General features: G+C 37.7%; 3 protein-coding genes across 6 annotated transcripts; 1 reads left to right on the top strand and 2 right to left on the bottom strand.

The window, feature by feature from the left end:
- Positions 1-1,541: 1,541 nt before the first annotated feature.
- On the bottom strand, positions 1,542-9,890 carry LOC107800905 (thioredoxin-like 2, chloroplastic). 4 transcript variants are annotated; one of them, XR_012703147.1, is made up of 4 exons: positions 9,370-9,890; positions 3,118-3,293; positions 2,099-2,263; positions 1,542-1,990 (listed from the first exon to the last, which is right to left on the bottom strand). XR_012703147.1 is itself a non-coding variant. In XM_075239447.1 (3 exons), exons 1-3 carry the CDS (start codon positions 9,592-9,594, stop codon positions 1,880-1,882), a joined length of 501 nt encoding a protein of 166 aa, XP_075095548.1. In that variant the 5' UTR covers positions 9,595-9,809; the 3' UTR covers positions 1,542-1,879. The 4 variants fall into 4 exon arrangements, 1 of the variants encoding a protein (XP_075095548.1); XR_012703152.1 differs by having other exon boundaries at positions 3,118-3,255; positions 9,346-9,881; XR_012703150.1 differs by having other exon boundaries at positions 3,118-3,261; positions 9,346-9,818.
- Positions 9,891-10,776: 886 nt separating this feature from the next.
- On the top strand, positions 10,777-13,502 carry LOC107800902 (uncharacterized). Its single transcript, XM_016624165.2, has one exon. It carries the CDS (start codon positions 11,745-11,747, stop codon positions 13,233-13,235), a length of 1,491 nt encoding a protein of 496 aa, XP_016479651.1. The 5' UTR covers positions 10,777-11,744; the 3' UTR covers positions 13,236-13,502.
- A 1,667-nt stretch (positions 13,503-15,169) lies between these two features.
- On the bottom strand, positions 15,170-17,407 carry LOC107800907 (uncharacterized). The gene has a single exon (XM_016624174.2). The coding sequence runs from the start codon at positions 17,005-17,007 to the stop codon at positions 15,523-15,525; it is 1,485 nt and encodes a 494-aa protein (XP_016479660.1). The 5' UTR covers positions 17,008-17,407; the 3' UTR covers positions 15,170-15,522.
- Positions 17,408-17,747: the final 340 nt, after the last annotated feature.

Here is a 17,747-nt window from a genome sequence, read left to right as displayed (position 1 = left end):
TCATTCTTGCAAAATTCGTTGAATTCATCATTACAAAATTTCAAGCCATTATCTTTCCAAGCCGCTTAACCTATTTTCCTGTTTTCTTCTCAATCAAAACTTTCCATTGTTTGAAATTTAAGAAAACATCACTTTTATTTTTTAGGAAATAAACCCAAACTTTCCTTGAATAATCATCAATGAAAGTTAACATATACCTGGCACTACCTTTTGATGGGGTACGTGAAGGACCCCAAAGATCTGAATGAATGTAATCCAAAGTACCTTTTGTTCTATTAATCGCTAGAGATTTGAAGCTAACTCTTTTCTACTTTCCGAACACACAATGTTCACAGAACTCCATATTTCTGGTACTTTGGCCACATAAGAGACCTCTTTTGCTGAGAATGGAAAGACATTTTTCACTCATATGCCCCAATCGCATATGCCACAATTTGGTGATGTCAGAATCTGATTTATCTGATATTGAAACTGCAGTAGCACCTGTAACAGTAGATCCCAAAAAAGTATACAACGTACCAGATCTGCATGCTTTCATTGATAGCCGCATCGATCATTTCAAATTTGTATAAAAAAATTATAATGTCATTTCATTAAACTCTATCCCAATACCCAATTCCTCATTATCATTCTAAATTTCTCAGATCTAACACAGATCAACATATATTATCAGTACTCATTACAACACATTAGGACTAAAAATCGCCAACAATATCTTTCTTTTTTAATATGCACATACCTTAATAAGCTTCTTAGAAGCAACTCGTCTGATTTGTAGATCAAATACCACTTCTTCTCTCCTTTTCCGTCGGCAGGATACAAGATTTCAATAAACATAAGGTGTTCAAGGATCATTCATTTACAGTTTATCTAGATGCAGTAAACATGTTATGCGAATTACCAATTCATCCCTCTTTAAATAAAACTCGTAGAAGAACATCCTGTAATTCCAAGTTTCTAAGTTGGATTGTATAGTAATTCAAATTGCATATATAACCTGCATATGTTACTCTCTAGAACTAAATGTGTCGCTGACAATTTAGTTGAAGTAACTTGATTGAGATTTGACAAGTAGCATAAACAAGGTGCAACTTATCTGAACTCGTTGCACAAACATACTATTTCAGGGTAAAAACTTACCAACACTGGTTGTTTACACCAAGAATATCAACTTACCATCGTTAAGTAAATTAATGAAGTCTTTTTTTTTTTAACCCTGTTTAGGTGGTTCACAACATGCTGCAGGTTTGACCATTTCACAATTAAAAGCCACAGTGATTACAATTACAACATATGTGATAACATTATGAAGAAAATGAAGAAGATGCAGTCTCTCTCAAATGCACGTTGGTAGGCCATTGACCACCGCCGCCTTGTTCCTCCTCATCTATAAATATTCTCAAATCATCGGTCCTCCTAACAGCTAGCCCTGATACCACATTCATAGTTGATATTGAAAGCAACAAGACCATTAATGTAAATATAGACAAGACAATCAAAACCACACGTTCGTCCACAATGTACCCGAATACTATCAAAGAGGAAATAAAGGTAACAGTGTATCATTATACCATGAGTACAGATTGAGAAGTATCACAAATGACAGGAAGTAGTGTTTTCGACTCACTTTTTCCACATAATTAATGAACAAAATTCCATCTATATATGCTGCAAGTATTACTACCACAATCGTCTCAAAGAATGGAGTATATTACTACATCATTACCTAGAATGGCGCAAAATGTAGCAACCAACAATGAAAAATGACTATATAGTTTCCATCACAGATACAGATGGGTTACGTGGCTATTCGAGTGCAAGCTATTGATACAGAGATGAAACACGTAAGCAGTTCTACGCAGAAGCTGCTGCAGGTATATCACTTGGTCCCAGAAAGGAGTTCAAGAGTGAGATCTCCCACTCCTATTGGCGGGCCAATACTGCAACGGGCTGTGTTATGTAATTGTATTGCATCTTTTATCTTCTGAAACTACATAAATAATTACCGCAGAAAAGGTTATTCATCTTGAATGAAAGTGGTAAACGGTAGCTAATAAAGTCCAAATAGGGAAACAAAACAAATTTTCAGATGTCTTACTTTGGCCAGTGAGCAAGAGAAGGACTCTAGTTGTCCATCAGCTCCGCGATAGAAATGGAAATATGGAAGGACTTTTACATTCAAAGCCTTGCACATTGGCTTATTTGCATCAAAATTCACTTTCAGAAACATGATTTCGGGGTTCTCCTGGGCAATTCTGCAGAGCTGCCAAGTGAAAAATGCAAAATCAAATTCTTGAGAATAGCAGAGAAAGCAACCTTAAAGACCAGATATCTTCTTAAAGTGGCTAATGGAAAATTCAAACCATTGTTCAACTCAATTTGAGATCCTTCGAGAACAAATATAAGAGAGAAAGTGAGGGAAGAAAACATAAACTGTTATGCAGGACAATAAGGAAACAGTGCCAGTTTTAGTTGGACATTATGATCAATAACCTTGAGATGTAAATGATTAAAAACTGTAGCTTTCCCCGAAAGTTTTACAATAAACAACCAAGTTTTGGCACAAAATCCACAAGAGAAATACAACTGTATTCAAAAACTGAAGGCAGACTGCATTTTTTTTTTTTTTTTTTGGTGCAGAATGGATCTTGTATGTGAAGATGAATCGGTTTTAGACTTGTTAGAGTGCCGACATGTTTAGAAATGGTTATACCCTTGCTTCTTCTTTTTTCACACTTTAAGCCACTGGATTATTGTACAGAATCTACTAGAACATCTTTGTGCTACATTGAATACAAACGTTACCATTTCCCATAACAAGACCCAACGAAAAGATCCACAAGAGAAAACGACTTGTTATAAGGAAAATGTGATTTTGCCCCTCTAACCAGAAAGCATCACAACCATGTCAATGCCATGGAATTATATTCTAAATGGACGTATAGAGCAGATTATAATGATCCCACTTCATATGAGTAGACAGCTACCAAAATAAGATCTTTAGAAGTTGCTGAAAGAGATGAACTATCTTCTTGAAACTTGCTCTTTTACATCAGAGATAACAGCATGGAGGGAAAATTATAGGCTTTCATAATGGGTGCAGAAAGAAGTGCTTACCTTGGGAAATAGTGCTTTGCAGGAAGCACACCATGTTCCATAGAATTCTACAATAACAAGTCTTTCTCCAGCCTGACTAAGAGCATCCTACAAAGTTTGTAAAGTCGAATGATCAACTAGCAGATATTTTCACTAAGTCTCTTACTGGTTCTCGTATTAGTTACATGTGTAACAAGCTCGGTACATATGATGTGTATGCACCGGCTTGAGGGGGAGTGTTAGTTTATAGATATGTATAGTGTAGTCTTGTCCCACATTGGAAGAGGAGTAATATCTCCTTGTAGTGTATAGCTATAAATAGGGACCTCTTGTATTGTATTTATCATCCAATATCAATAACATATTTTCTCCCGTGCCTTCTCACATGGTATCAGAGCATTAGTGAGAAAAGATCGCTTTGCGTCATTCCAGCGTTAACCGGGAAGAAAGAACTTAGTCATCGTGTAATTTTTTCGGTGACCTAAGGCTTGTCTAAGTGAAAGTCACTTTCTGTCGGTGTTGTGCTAAAACCAACACCACCACGAGGTAGATCACCCTCCGACTACCAACTCCTGAAATTTTATCCGGCAGAAAAGCCACCACGCTCCTCCACGCGCCGGCAACAACTTTTCCGGCGAGGGTTCTGGCCATTTTTTCTCGAAGTTTCTTCAGGACAGTGTGTTCTCCTCAAAATTCCGAGCCTACCCATCTAATTCAAATCAAATTCCGGCCACTTTTATATTTTTCCGGCGTGAACAGTGACCTTTTTGGCCATTTTTTGAAAATATTTCTTCAAGACAGCTTGCTCGCAAAGGAATTCTGAGTCTATCCATCCTGTTACAACAAATTCCGACAACTTTGGAATTTTCCGGCGAGCTACAGTGTTTCCGGCACAGAACAGTGTTCTGTTTTCCTGCTTTCCTGCTGTAAACAGTGTTTTTCAAGCTATTTCTTCAGTTTTCTCACAGGAGTTACTTATTTCCACTATTTCAAGTTAACCCTACTACTACAAATTGTAGCGATATGGGAACCGATGCTTTGAATAGTCGGATGGTTTCTTTAGCAAAGTATATTGAGTTCCTTCAGTATAAAGCATGTAAGCAGACATCTTCTGAGATAGCTTTTGTTGTTCAAACAGGAACGCAGTACGGGGCGGATCATTGGTACCGGGCGTGAATCAAACGGACTTTATTACCTTATCCTTGCTAAATCACATGGACTCACATCTTGTCTTCCTTCTACAACTTGTCGTGTTACTGATTCACCAGATTTATTACATAAACAGTTGGGACATCCCAGTTTGTTAAAACTTCAGAAAATGGTATCCGGTTTATCTCACTTGTCAGCTCTAGAGTGTGAGTCATGTCAGCTCGGTAAGCATACCCGCTCCCATTTCCCTCGGCGTCTTGATAATCGAGCAGAGTCATCTTTTACTTTAGTCCATTCAGATATTTGGGGTCCTAGTCGGGTCAGTTCCACCATAGGATTCTGCTACTTTGTCAGTTTCATTGATGATTATTCCAGGTGCACTTGGATATTTTTGATAAAAAATCGATCTGAGCTGTTTTCTATTTTCCAGACCTTCCACGCTGAAATTCAAAATCAATTTGGGGTTTCTATTCGCACATTTCGTAATGATAATGCCCGAGAGTATTTGTCTTCCCCATTTCAGCAGTTTATGAAATCTCATGGGATTATTCATCAAACATCTTGTCCGTACACATCTCAACAAAATGGGGTAGCTGAAAGAAAGAATAGGCATCTTATTGAAACTGCTCGTACCCTACTCATACAATCTCATGCTCCGTTGCATTTTTGGGAGGATGTCGTTCTTACATCTTGCTATCTTATTAATCATATGCCATCTTCAGCTATCCAGAACCAAGTTCCATTCTCTGTCATGTTTCCCCACTTACCTTTGTTCTCGCTTCCACCCCGTATCTTTGGAAGCACTTGTTTTGTCCATAACCTTACTCCAGGAACAGATAAATTAGCTCCTCGTGCTCTTAAGTGCGTATTTCTGGGTTTCTCAAGAACACAAAAGGGGTATCGATGCTACTCTCCTGACCTCCAGCGGTACCTTATGTCCGCTGATGTTACCTTCTTTAAAACCCAATCATACTTCACAGGTTCAGGTCATCACTTAGATATTTCCGAGGTACTACCAGTTTCATCTTTTGGAGATTCAGTCAGTTGTAGCTCCACCACCTATAGCTCCAGTTGTAGCTCTACCACCTATAGCTCCAGTTCCACCACCTACAGCTCCGGTTGTAGCTCCACCACCTATAGCTCCAGTTCCTCCACATAATCCAGTTCAACCTTCTGCAGCTCCACCATTCTTGACTTATCATCGTCGTCCACATCCAGCATCAGGCCAAGGTGATTCACGCCCCGCATCAGATTCTGCACCTACTGCGGACTTGTCTCCTCTTAGTCAACCAATTGCACTCCGCAAAGGTGTACGATCCACACTTAATCCTAATCCCCACTATGTCGGTTTAAGTTATCATCGTCTGTCGTCACCACATTATGCTTTTATATCTTGTTTGTCCACTGTTTCTATCCCTAAGTCTACAGGTGAGGCACTATCTCATCCAGGATGGCGACATGCTATGATTGACAAGATGTCTGTTTTACATGCAAGTGACACTTGGGAGCTTGTTCCTCTTCCTGCAGGTAAGTCTACTGTTGGTTGTCGTTGGGTTTATGCAGTCAAAGTCGACCCGGATGGCCAGATTGATCGGCTTAAGGCTCGTCTTGTTGCAAAAGGATATACTCAGATTTTTGGGCTTGATTATAGTGATACTTTCTCTCCCGTGGCTAAAGTAGCATATGTTCGTCTCTTTTTGTCCATGGCTATTGTACGTCATTGGCCTCTTTATCAGTTAGACATTAAGAATGCTTTTCTCCACGGTGATCTTGAGGAAGAAGTTTATATGGAGCAACCACCTGGTTTTGTTGCTCAGGGGGAGTTTAATGGTTGTGTGTGTAGATTGCGCAAGTCACTATATGGTTTGAAACAGTCCCCTCGAGCTTGGTTTGGTAAGTTCAGCACAATTATTCATGAGTTCGGCATGACTCGTAGTGAGGCTGATCACTCTGTGTTTTATCGGCATTCTGCTCCTAATCTGTGTATTTATCTAGTGGTTTATGTTGATGATATTGTTATTACTGGTAATGATCAGGATGGTATTACTAATCTGAAGGAACATCTCTTTCAGCACTTCCAGACTAAGGATCTGGGCAGATTGAAGTATTTTCTAGGTATTGAGGTCGCTCAGTCTAGCTCAGGTATTGTTATTTCACAGTGGAAGTATGCCCTAGACATTCTTGAGGAGACTGAAATGATGAGTTGCAGACCTATTGACTCTCATATGGATCCGAATGCTAAGCTTCTGCCTGGACATGGGGAGCCTCTTAGAGACCCTACGAGATATAGGAGGTTGGTTGGCAAATTGAATTACCTCACAGTGACTAGACCTGACATTTCTTTTCCGGTGAGTATTGTAAGTCAGTTTATGGATTCTCCATGTGATAGTCACTGGGATGCAGTTGTTCGCATTCTTCGGTATATAAAGTCAGCTTCAGGTAAAGGATTACTATTCGAGGATCGAGGCCACGAGCAGATTGTTGGGTACACAGATGCTGATTGGGCAGGATCACCTTTTGATAGACGTTCTACGTCTGGATATTGTGTTCTAGTAGGAGGTAATTTGGTCTCGTGGAAGAGCAAGAAACAGAATGTAGTTGCTCGATCTAGCGCCGAAGCCGAATATCGGGCCATGGCTATGGCGACGTGTGAGTTAGTTTGGGTCAAGCAGTTGCTCAAGGAGTTAAAGTTCGGAGAAATCAACAAGATGGAACTAGTGTGTGATAACCAAGCTGCTCTTCATATTGCGTCAAATCCGGTGTTCCATGAGAGGACTAAACACATTGAGATCGACTGTCACTTTGTCAGAGAAAAAATACTTTCAGGAGATATTGTTACAAAGTTTGTAAAGTCGAATGATCAACTAGCAGATATTTTCACTAAGTCTCTTACTGGTTCTCGTATTAGTTATATGTGTAACAAGCTCGGTACATATGATGTGTATGCACCGGCTTGAGGGGGAGTGTTAGTTTATAGATATGTATAGTGTAGTCTTGTCCCACATTGGAAGAGGAGTAATATCTCCTTGTAGTGTATAGCTATAAATAGGGACCCCTTGTATTGTATTTATCATCCAATATCAATAACATATTTTCTCGCGTGCCTTCTCACATGTCCAAAGCAAGGTAGAGTCCACATGCAGCTAAACGCATCTACTTGTTCATGAAATACAAAAATAATTACCAATCTCTGCTGAAACCAGTCCACCCAAGTTTTAGATGGTTAAATTTAGTAAGGATGAGTAATGAACCAATTTTGGTAATGAAAATTCTAGCTGAACTCTCAAAAGAAAATAGAAACACGCTATATCAAAATTACTATAATAAAAACTGTGTTGCATTCTGAAACTAAATTTATGGTTATCAAAGTTTGTCATTGTTCGAAATGAGTTAATCTTTAATCTTTTTAAGATGCGCTAGCAAATAAACAAGCTTGTTGGAATAGAATCGAGAACCTGAATAGTAACCTTAGGGGCGGTGTTAACTATCCCCTATTTCCCACCAGTTAATTTCGAAAACTAAAGACCTATTCAAAGGGGAAAGTTGGATGGCATAGTCAAATGGAGAAGGATTAGACATATAAAAGCAAGCATCAGTAAAAATGCAAAATTACTGCACCACATGGTCCAGAAACCACCTTTGTATCAAGTGAGGATGCATATCGGGTTTGGCATCTAAGGTTGCTACCTTGAGCCAAGGTCTCCATTTGGGGTTTGGGCACAAGGAAGCCCAGACGTAAATCAGCAAAGTTTGAACAGTTTGGCAGTTTCAAAAAACAACGCTCATAAATACTACAAAGGGTCATAGACAGCATGCCATGGTTGGTAAGTGCATGACTTCCATGCCTATTATCTATGCAGACCAATGTTTGAACAACCAGAAACACCTATGAATGAGTTTGATCCTTGAAATAGGAACTCTTCTCCCAACCTAACCTTTTCAGTTTCCTGTTTTCGCCAGTTTAACAACAGAAGCAGTAGAGTCTAGAGACTTCAACCTATGCTAATTTACAAAAAGTCAATTTCCAAGTCATTCTAGGCTGAACTTATCTGGGGAAAAAAACTCGCAAGTAGAGAACTTTATCATCGAGAACTTCGAATGATCCAGAATTTAACTTAACTTTTCTTAAAAAGAAAAAAAAATAGAATTGATAATAAGAATAGAAGAAATAGCAAAAGACAATTATGCATGTGGCTTTTAATTACAGGGGCGCAACCGTTGGCATTATCATAGCAGAAGCTTTCTCAGTCATAAGAGACAATGGTTAATGCAGTCAGTCAAAGTTATAATTATGCAGTACCCTATGAAACGAGGACTACTTCACCTGGGGATTCTTATCACCAAATGCTAAGCCCTTGCAGAAAGTTAGTCTGTTCTGTCATTCAAATATTTGATCCGCTATGAATGTTGATGCTAATGTTAGTGGCCCGCCGGTGTTATAACTTTTTTGTTTTACTAGCATTCTGTAGAGTGCTATTTTCTCGAACATAATCACCATAAATAAAACCATGTCCTTTGATTACCCAATAAACGTGATGTCTTCTTCAGAACATTGTGCTAAATAACATATGTGGTGAATTACTCAAGTCTCTGCATAACTAAAGTGATGATTAATAATATGCATCTTCATTTTTTGGAATAATGGCGATGTCCAACTTGCATGCCCTTCAACTATTCCATACCTACATCCTCCCATCCAGGGTAACTTTTCTCACTAACGCTTAAGCAAATATAGGAAGAAATCACCTAGCTTTTTTGCCTTTCTGCTGGAATCTGACCCCTTGTTTCCCATGGTCTTCCTTCCAACTTATCCATTAATCATATACATCTTGACTACTAATTTAGTGATTACTAAAATCAGCATAACAAAGACACTTAATTTCAAGGTTTGAATACAATTTGGTGTTAAAACAGAAGAACAAGAACAGCAGCATATCTAAAATGCTCCCTTCAGCTGCTAAAAAATAACTTGCAAAGAAATATGAAGCGTAAAAGACCTCAAACCTCTAATGAGCTAAGCACAACTACTGGCCACCGTAAACATTGACAATATCCTCATTTAATTGAAATAATAACAGGCAGTCAAAAAGAGAAAAAAACTCAGTAAAATGCAAGAATCTTTACCTTAACAGCAGGAAATCGCTTGTTGGGCCTTAAGGTAATTCCGGAAACGAAATCGACAGAAGTAGAAGGAGAATCAGAAAGGGAGACAGCCCTTTTATGCAACTTTTGATTTGATGTTTGAATAGAATTCAAAGATGAAGAGAATGAGGTTAACAATGAAGAATTTGAAGCAGAAGAAGAAGAGAAGCGTAAAGAGTTCAGAGAAAATCCCATTATATCAGCCATAGAAAAACCAAAAAGTAAGATTCTTTAATATGTCTCTTTAATATCTTCCTCTGAATCCTCCTTTGCTTTTTCTTTTTCTTTTTGGGGAATCTCAGTTCCGTATATATACACAGAAAGAAAGATTGAGTATGTTCCAAGTTACATCAATGGAAGCCCAGACCCAGTGAGATGGAAAATGAAAGCCATTTAATTGAAGGGGCAATTTGATATTTGATTTTTTTCGTGTGTTCCTATGGAAGATATTGGCATTATTATGTGAAATGGTGTATTACTGTTCAACTACTGCAGAAAGGCTTGACCACACACACCCGGAATAATAAACATAAAAGCAAATTGCATGTGAAGATTTTGTGTGAACCATATTTTACGACGAGAACTATCTACTTAGATATTTCTTTTTTATTTTTTAGTATTGGTCTACGTTAAGGCTGCGTTTGGATGCATGATTTTAACCTTTGGTCAACATTTCAACAATTCAACGAAAACTGTTCACAGAAAAAATGAGAAAAAATCAATGATTAGAAGATCTTGGTGTTTGTGAATTGTGAGGATATTGGTATGTTTCTAAGGAAAGGTTATAAGGAGAATTCAAACACTGAATTTTAGTTTCAGAAATCAAACAATTTATAACTATTACTTTTCTAAAATGTAAGACTGAAACTTCATGAGTTTAAGTTTGAGATCTTACTATGATTTATTTTATTTTCTAGTTTCAAATTTAATTATTTTTACTTATATAATGAATTTTTCAATACATATATAAGACTCGAACCAAAACTATTAAGTTATGAGAAATTTATAACTTTTCCCTACATTCGTAACATCCTCCAAATGGCAATGTCGTTATAGTTAATAGAAAAAGAAAAGGCCTTGGTCGTATCCTTGATAAGGTCTAGAACAATAAAAAAATTATATCTCAAGAAATTCAGCTCTTTAAAATTCCAACAATTATTAATGTAGTCTTGATTTTCTTTGGGCGAAGAGTTGCATATGTTCCACATTCATGATTGAGACTAAAAGTCGTTGATTTAGGAAAATGGAATGAGGAGAAATGTATTCCTTATGCAATGTGTTAAGTTACTACTATCATGGTCATTTTCATATAACTTGGGATTGGAAGTTCCAGAAAGATTGTCTTTAGGTTGTTGTCCAATTGTCTCTTAACCTACCAGCTGCCAGACATGAGAGCCATACAGTTGCACAATTATAATGCATTGACCTTTTCCTATTCCAAATCTTACTCGTCTTTTTCATTCTTTTAACCTTTACATCAACGTAATGTTAGGTATCTTTCCTTTTCTTAAGGAAAAAATACATATGTTGCCTTTTAAACTTGTGCAGAAAAATTATCAAAGAAGATTTTGAAACACAAATTATAGAATTCAAAAGCAAAACCATTATGATGCTATCAGAATTGGTTCGAAAACAGGGAAGAGGAAAATTTTGGTTCTTGACTGGAGTTCGACAATCCTCGGCAGATTTTACCCTTTTGAATCTAACTGGTTATGATGTAATTCATTCGTACCAAGTTGAGTGCAGGTTCTAAACCTGTTTTTTAGCCTCTTACACTGGATTACTGATTTCAACTGTGTAATATATGAGGTGTGCAGAAATTGATATCAATATACGAGTTCCTCATTCTTTTGTTTCACATTATATAAGAGTTTGAAGATCAATTCTTGAGTTGGATGCCTATAGGAGTCATCACTATTTGTGATTTTGCGGCACAGTCTCATTTTTATCAATGGTGTCACGGAAATAGCCTATTTGTGCAAATCACCCTAATTTATTGTTGTTGCCTTGTTGTACAAATTATGTATATCTCGTTAAACAAATTACCAAACTAATCTTGTGTAGTCAGAAGGAAAGTCCTGCATCTGACTTTGGTAATTCTGCTTCCTCGGAAGCAGGCCCTTCAACTATTCCATTGTTCCATTTCACTTTGTTCGCACTCCATTTTCCATTTGCTATAACAAGAACCAAAACATGAACAGTTGAATACACACCAGAAGAAGGTATAGTGCCCACAGTTTTCACTTCAGAAACTGTGTTACCCATTGAAGAATCTACTCATTCCATCTCAGGTAACTGATTCTCCGGACACCCTGTTGAAATCCAACTACACCAAAGACAGTACCTTTTTTCGTAGAATGATGAATTCTGATTCAATCTTCCTCCTACCATCAAGCAACAAGCCAATGGCAATACCCACAAAGGAGGAGGAAGAAGAAGAAGAACCACCAATTTCCACCACTACTTTGCTTTCTTTTGACACAGATTCTTCTTCCCCGTCTACTCCTCCTAAACACCCTTTGACTACTCTAATTTTCACAGCACTAATTCTTGTCACTTGTTTAGCTGTCTCTGCCGCTTTTGCCTTTGGTTTCCTCTTCTTTTCCTCCTCTTCACGTCCTTCTCTATCCATTTCTGATGATGTATCAGTTAGGCCACTCAAGAAACTCAAACGTCCAGTTGTTCTCTTGGTTTCCTCAGATGGGTTTCGCTTTGGGTATCAGTACAAGACAGATACCCCTAATATCAATAGATTGATCAAGAATGGAACAGAAGCTGAATTGGGTTTAATACCTGTGTTCCCAACTCTGACTTTTCCTAATCATTATGCTATTGTTACTGGTTTGTACCCTGCTTATCATGGTATTGTTAACAATTATTTTCTTGATCCCAATACTGGTGAGGCTTTTAGTATGAGGAGTTATGATCCCAAGTGGTGGCTCGGGGAGCCGCTTTGGGAAACTGTGGTCAATCACGGTCTTAAAGCTGCTACTTATTTTTGGCCTGGCTCTGAGGTTAATAAAGGAGGTTGGACTTGTCCCCAATCTCTATGTCTTATGTATAATGGTTCTGTTCCATTTGAAGAAAGAGTTGATACTGTTTTGAACTACTTTGACTTGCCAAGTGATGAAATTCCATCGTTTATGACGCTCTATTTTGGAGACCCTGATTATCAGGGTCACAAGGTTGGCCCGGATGATCCTCAGATCACTGAAGCCATTACAAGAGTTGATGGGATGATTGGGAGGTTGATCCGAGGTTTAGAGGAAAGAGAGGTTTTTGAGGATGTGAACATCATAATGGTGGGTGATCATGGTATGGTTGGCACTTGTGATAAAAAGCTAATCTTTTTGGAGGATTTGGCTCAGTGGATTGAAATCCCAAAGGATTGGATACAGTCATATAGTCCATTGCTTTCCATTCGTCCACCACCAAGTTACTCCGCCAAGGATGTGGTTACCAAGATGAACAGGGGCTTAAAGTCAGGGAAGGTTAAGAATGGTCAGTATTTGAAAGTGTATCTGAAGGAGGAGCTCCCTGCTCGGCTTCATTATTCAGCGAGCGACCGAATACCACCCATCATTGGGTTGATTGATGAATCATTTAAGGTCGAGCAGAAGAGCTCAAAAAGGAAAGAGTGTGGTGGATCTCATGGGTATGACAATGCATTCTTCTCAATGAGGAGCATCTTCATTGCACATGGTCCTCAGTTTGCCAGAGGCCGTAAAGTCCCATCTTTTGAGAATGTTCAGATTTATAATCTGATTACCACAATCCTTAATATACAAGGAGCTTCTAACAATGGGACAACATCATTTCCAAAGACGATTCTTTTACCCGGCCACTAAGACATTTTTGAGAAAGCTAATTAGGGATGTGAGATAATATTTGTATGCTTCACTTAGCAATTTAAGGTGATGAACACAAATTCAGAGATGTAGGAAACAAAAAGTAAGATCCTTTTAGATGTTTTTTTCTTCCTCTGAATCTTCCTTTACTTCATTTTAAAACTTTCTTTTTGGGCAATCTTAGTTCCCTATATGTACACAAACAAGGTTGTGTATGCTCCAAGTTATATCAATGGAAACTCAGACCCTACCATGTGGAAAACGAAAGCCATTGAATTGAAGGGGCAATTTGATTTTTTCGTGTGTTCCTACGGAGATATTGGCATTATTGTGTGAAAATGGTGTACTACTGTTCAAAAAGGCTGGACACAAACATCATAAACATAAAAGCAAATTGCATGTGAAGAATTTCTGTGAACCATATTTTACGAGGAAAACAGTCTACTTTGATATTTCTTTTTTTTCTTCTGTTCTTTTCTTTTTTAATATTTTGATAGTTGGTCTACATTAAGGCTGCGTTTGGATGCATGCATTAGCCTATTCCAACTTTGGTTATTCGACCAACACTTCAACTCTTTGGTGCTTCTTATTGCCTTTCTTGGAAGCTATCTTCAGAAAAAAAAAAAAAAAAGAGAAAAAAGGCCAATTAGATTGGAAGAACTTTTGTGTTTTTATTGGGTTGTTGCTATGTTTCTAAGGAATTTTAGAAGAAAATTACAACTCATAATGCTAGGAGGAATTAAGCACTTGAGGTAGTTGCTTTCCATTTGTGTTTTAGAGGGCTTACTTCACTAATCTAATATGCTACTCATAATCTACCAGCTATCAGACATGACAGCCAAACAGTTACACCATTATAATGCATTGACCATTATGACAATATTAGGTATCTTTCATTTCTTAAAGCAAACATATGACCTATCAATGGAGAAAAGAAGAAAAGATCTTAATGTAATCTCCAGTCCTATCTTAGTTGCTTAATTTTTCTGCTAATATATGATATAAAAGCTCCGCTAAGAGTTACCAACTAGAATCAAGGTACTCAGTGATCCAACATTAACAGACACAGAAGAAGCACACCCGAACTATAAGGGAGCATTTTTCATATCCAAATCAAATGAAACCCACTATCAAATATCTATGCGGAAAAATGTGAAATAACTATCGAATTCTATGAGTTGACAAACACTTGAAAGGTCCATCTTGCTGAAGAAACAACTTCTCTATAAAGAAGAAAAGAAACGAGAAGTAATAACAGTTATCCACTAAAAGCAGGCTATTTTGGTTCGGAAATGCATATAGAAACAACATCTTTGAGATCAGGTATGACATTACGAATTTCTCTAAAGAGTGCCACGGGGAGGGATAACCATGAAAACGGGATTCAACAGCAAGTCCAGAGAAATAAAGACACTTTCATGAAAATAAGAATGTGTTAATCACAACAATCACCGTCCAAGACTATTGCCTTGACAATGCGACACTAGGAAACATGCACCAGCATCCTCTTGTTATAGTAGCAGGAACAACAAAAATGGCAGCACAAGCTAAATGTAAGCCTAACCTATGATCAAGAGCACGGACTATGAAGTCAAAGTTCCTAGTACCAATCACACATGGCAAACAGATATGTGACGATTTTTCACTGAACGAATTTAGATGAGTCCATTTCACTCTAAGTCCCAAAGAAAATGTTTAAAGTTTATCTAGTTATGAACTTTGCTGCTTCCATCATTTGCAGTTTCAATTTTATCAACTCATCAATCAAAAACAATGGACGGAACATCATATGAATAAAGGAGAAAGAAATCTTTCTCATTCTAGAGTGTTCCCACCCACCCACCCCAAAACCAAAAAAAGAAACGCCAAAAATCAACAAAGGTAACGAGATGATAGAAAACAAAATACATACCACATATGGAGTAAAAGATAAAATATGGATACTGATAACTTTTTCATTTAGAAAAAAGATAGAATATGAATATGTTTAACAAATATATCGAAGGACATTCCTTTATCGATTCATTCTCTATCTACACAACAGCCACAATCTAGTAATTTAAAAATAGGCCAGCTATAAAATAAAAGCTGCAACACCTAATAGACTAATTACAGAAGCCAATAAAAGTGAAGTCATGCCACGAGGTACAAGGTGCATCACCTTAAATCAACTATAACAATCTTTTTTTTCTCTAATTGTTAAGTGAAGCATACAAAAATCACATGATATTCTCTCACCTCTAGTAGCATGAAGAATCCATCCCTAATTAGCTTTGTCAAAAATGTCTCAGTGGCTGGGTAAAAGAATCGTCTTCGGAAATGATGTTGTCCCATTATTGGATGCTCCTTGTATATTAAGGATTGTGGTGACCAGGTTGTAAATCTGAACGTTCTCAAAAGATGGCACTTTACTGCCCCTGGCAAACTGAGGACCATGGGCAATGAAAATGGTCCTCATTGAGAAGAATGCATTGTCATACCCATGAGATCCACCACACTCTTTCCTTTTTGAGCTCTTCTGCTCGACCTTAAATGATTCATCAATCAACCCAATGATGGGTGGTATCCGATCGCTTGCAGAATAATGCAGCCGGGCAGGCAGCTCCTCCTTCAAATAGACTTTCAAATACTGACCATTCTGAACCTTCCCCGACTTTAAACCCTCGTTCATCTTGGTAACCACATCCTTGGCGGAGTAACTTGGTGGCGGACGAATGGAAAGCAATGGACTATATGATTGTATCCAATCCTTTGGAATTTCAATCCAGGGAGCCAAATCCTCCAAAAAGATTAACTTTTTATCACAAGTGCCAACCATACCATGATCGCCAACCATTATAATGTTCACATCCTCAAAAACCCCTCTTTCTTCTAAACCTCGGATCAACCTCCCAATCATACCATCAACTCTTGCAACGGCTTCAGTGATTTGAGGATCATCTGGGCCAACCTTGTGACCCTGATGATCAGGATCTTCAAAATAGAGCGTCATAAACGACGGAATTTCATCACTTGGCAAGTCAAAGTAGTTCAGAACAGTATCAACTCTTTCCTCAAATGGCACAGAACCATTATACCTCATACAGATAGCTTCAGGACAAGTCCAACCTCCTTTAATTACTTCAGAGCCAGGCCAAAAATAAGTAGCAGCCTTAAGACCATGATTGACCACAGTCTCCCAAAGCGGCTCCCCAAGCCACCACTTGGGATCATGACTCCCCATACTGAAAGCCTCTCCAGTATTGGGATCAAGAAAGAAATTGTTTATGATACCATGATAAGCAGGGTATAAACCAGTAACAATGGCGTAATGATTAGGAAAAGTCAAAGTTGGGAACACAGGAATTAAACCCAGTTCGGCTTCTGTCCCATTCCTAATCAATCTATTGATATTTGGCACATCTGTTTTGTACTGATATCCAAAGCGAAACCCATCTGAGGAAATCAAGAGAACAACTGGATGTTTGAGTTTCTTGAGTGGCCGTGATACAACATCAGAAATGGGTTGAGAGGGATGTGAATAAGAGGAGGAAAAGAAGAGGAAACCAAAGGCAATAGCTGCAGAGAGAGCTATACAAGTAACGAGAATTAGAGCAGTGAAAATTAGAGTAGTCAAAGGGGGTTTAGGAGGAGTAAATGTGGAAGAAGAATCTGTGTCAAAAGAAAGCAAAGAGGTGGAAATTGGTGGGTCTTCTTCTTCCTCTTTTGTGAGTATTGCCATTGGCTTGTTGTTGCTTGATGCTATGAGGGAGACTGAATCAGAATTCATCATCCCACATAGAAAAAAAGGTACAATCTTTCGCCTTTCTGAGCTTAGAAAATTGCAACCAAAGACAAAGAATTGAAAAGGGTGAAGTTGGATTTCAAAAGGGTATAGAGAATCAGTTACCTGAGATCGAATGATTCCGTTAGTCCGGAGTGTATTCAACAATTCAGTCTTTTGGTTCTTGTTATGGCAGATGGGAAATGGAGTGTGAAGGAAGTGAAATGGAATGATTGGACTTATTAGTTGAAAGGGAGGCGTCAGACTCGGAGGAAGTAGGATTGATTAGCAAGTCAGGTGCTGGACTTTCGTTAAAACTACGGAAGATCAGTTTGGTGCTTAGATCAAAGAAAGAATTTTCTGCAGAATAATGGGGGAATTTCTTATGTGGATACCAGAATATCTAGTGAAACTCTGTTTGAAAAAGAAAAAGAAAATGTGTGTTTGATAACAATAAATTATACCTGAATTTCATGCTATAAAATAATACTTAATATTCATTTGGATTCATATTATTACAAAAATATTGGGTGAAAATCATTTTTATCCCCAAGTTTGCAGTAAAAATCAAACATGCATTATCTATTTTACCCTACATTTTCAATTGCTCCTCTATGCATATAAAAAAAAATTATATTTAAATTGGTAAAATACTAAGCTAAATATCTTGTTTTGAATTTTATTATTAAAGCTCAAAAAGATTTAATTAGAATAGTACTTTTATGAATTTGTAACAAAATTGTTGTCGT

The sequence above is a fragment of the Nicotiana tabacum genome, chromosome 2 (assembly GCF_000715075.1).
Source record: "Nicotiana tabacum cultivar K326 chromosome 2, ASM71507v2, whole genome shotgun sequence".
NCBI classification, from domain to species: Eukaryota; Viridiplantae; Streptophyta; class Magnoliopsida; order Solanales; family Solanaceae; genus Nicotiana; species Nicotiana tabacum.
The sequence above is the reverse complement of the archived record's forward strand: the minus strand, read 5'-3'. Positions and strand labels throughout refer to the sequence as shown.

Bases quoted from the DNA above. Each gene is read 5' to 3' on its own strand.
- LOC107800905 (XM_075239447.1), bottom strand. From the start codon at position 9,594: ATGGCTGATATAATGGGATTTTCTCTGAACTCTTTACGCTTCTCTTCT. The intron at 2,264-9,369 runs GTAAAGATTCTT...TTCACTTGGCAG, and splicing joins AGCGATTTCCTGCTGTTAAG to CTCTGCAGAATTGCCCAGGA. The intron at 1,991-2,098 runs GTAAGACATCTG...TTATTTATGTAG, and splicing joins TCTCTTGCTCACTGGCCAAA to TTTCAGAAGATAAAAGATGC.
- LOC107800902 (XM_016624165.2), top strand. From the start codon at position 11,745: ATGATGAATTCTGATTCAATCTTCCTCCTACCATCAAGCAACAAGCCA.
- LOC107800907 (XM_016624174.2), bottom strand. From the start codon at position 17,007: ATGATGAATTCTGATTCAGTCTCCCTCATAGCATCAAGCAACAACAAG.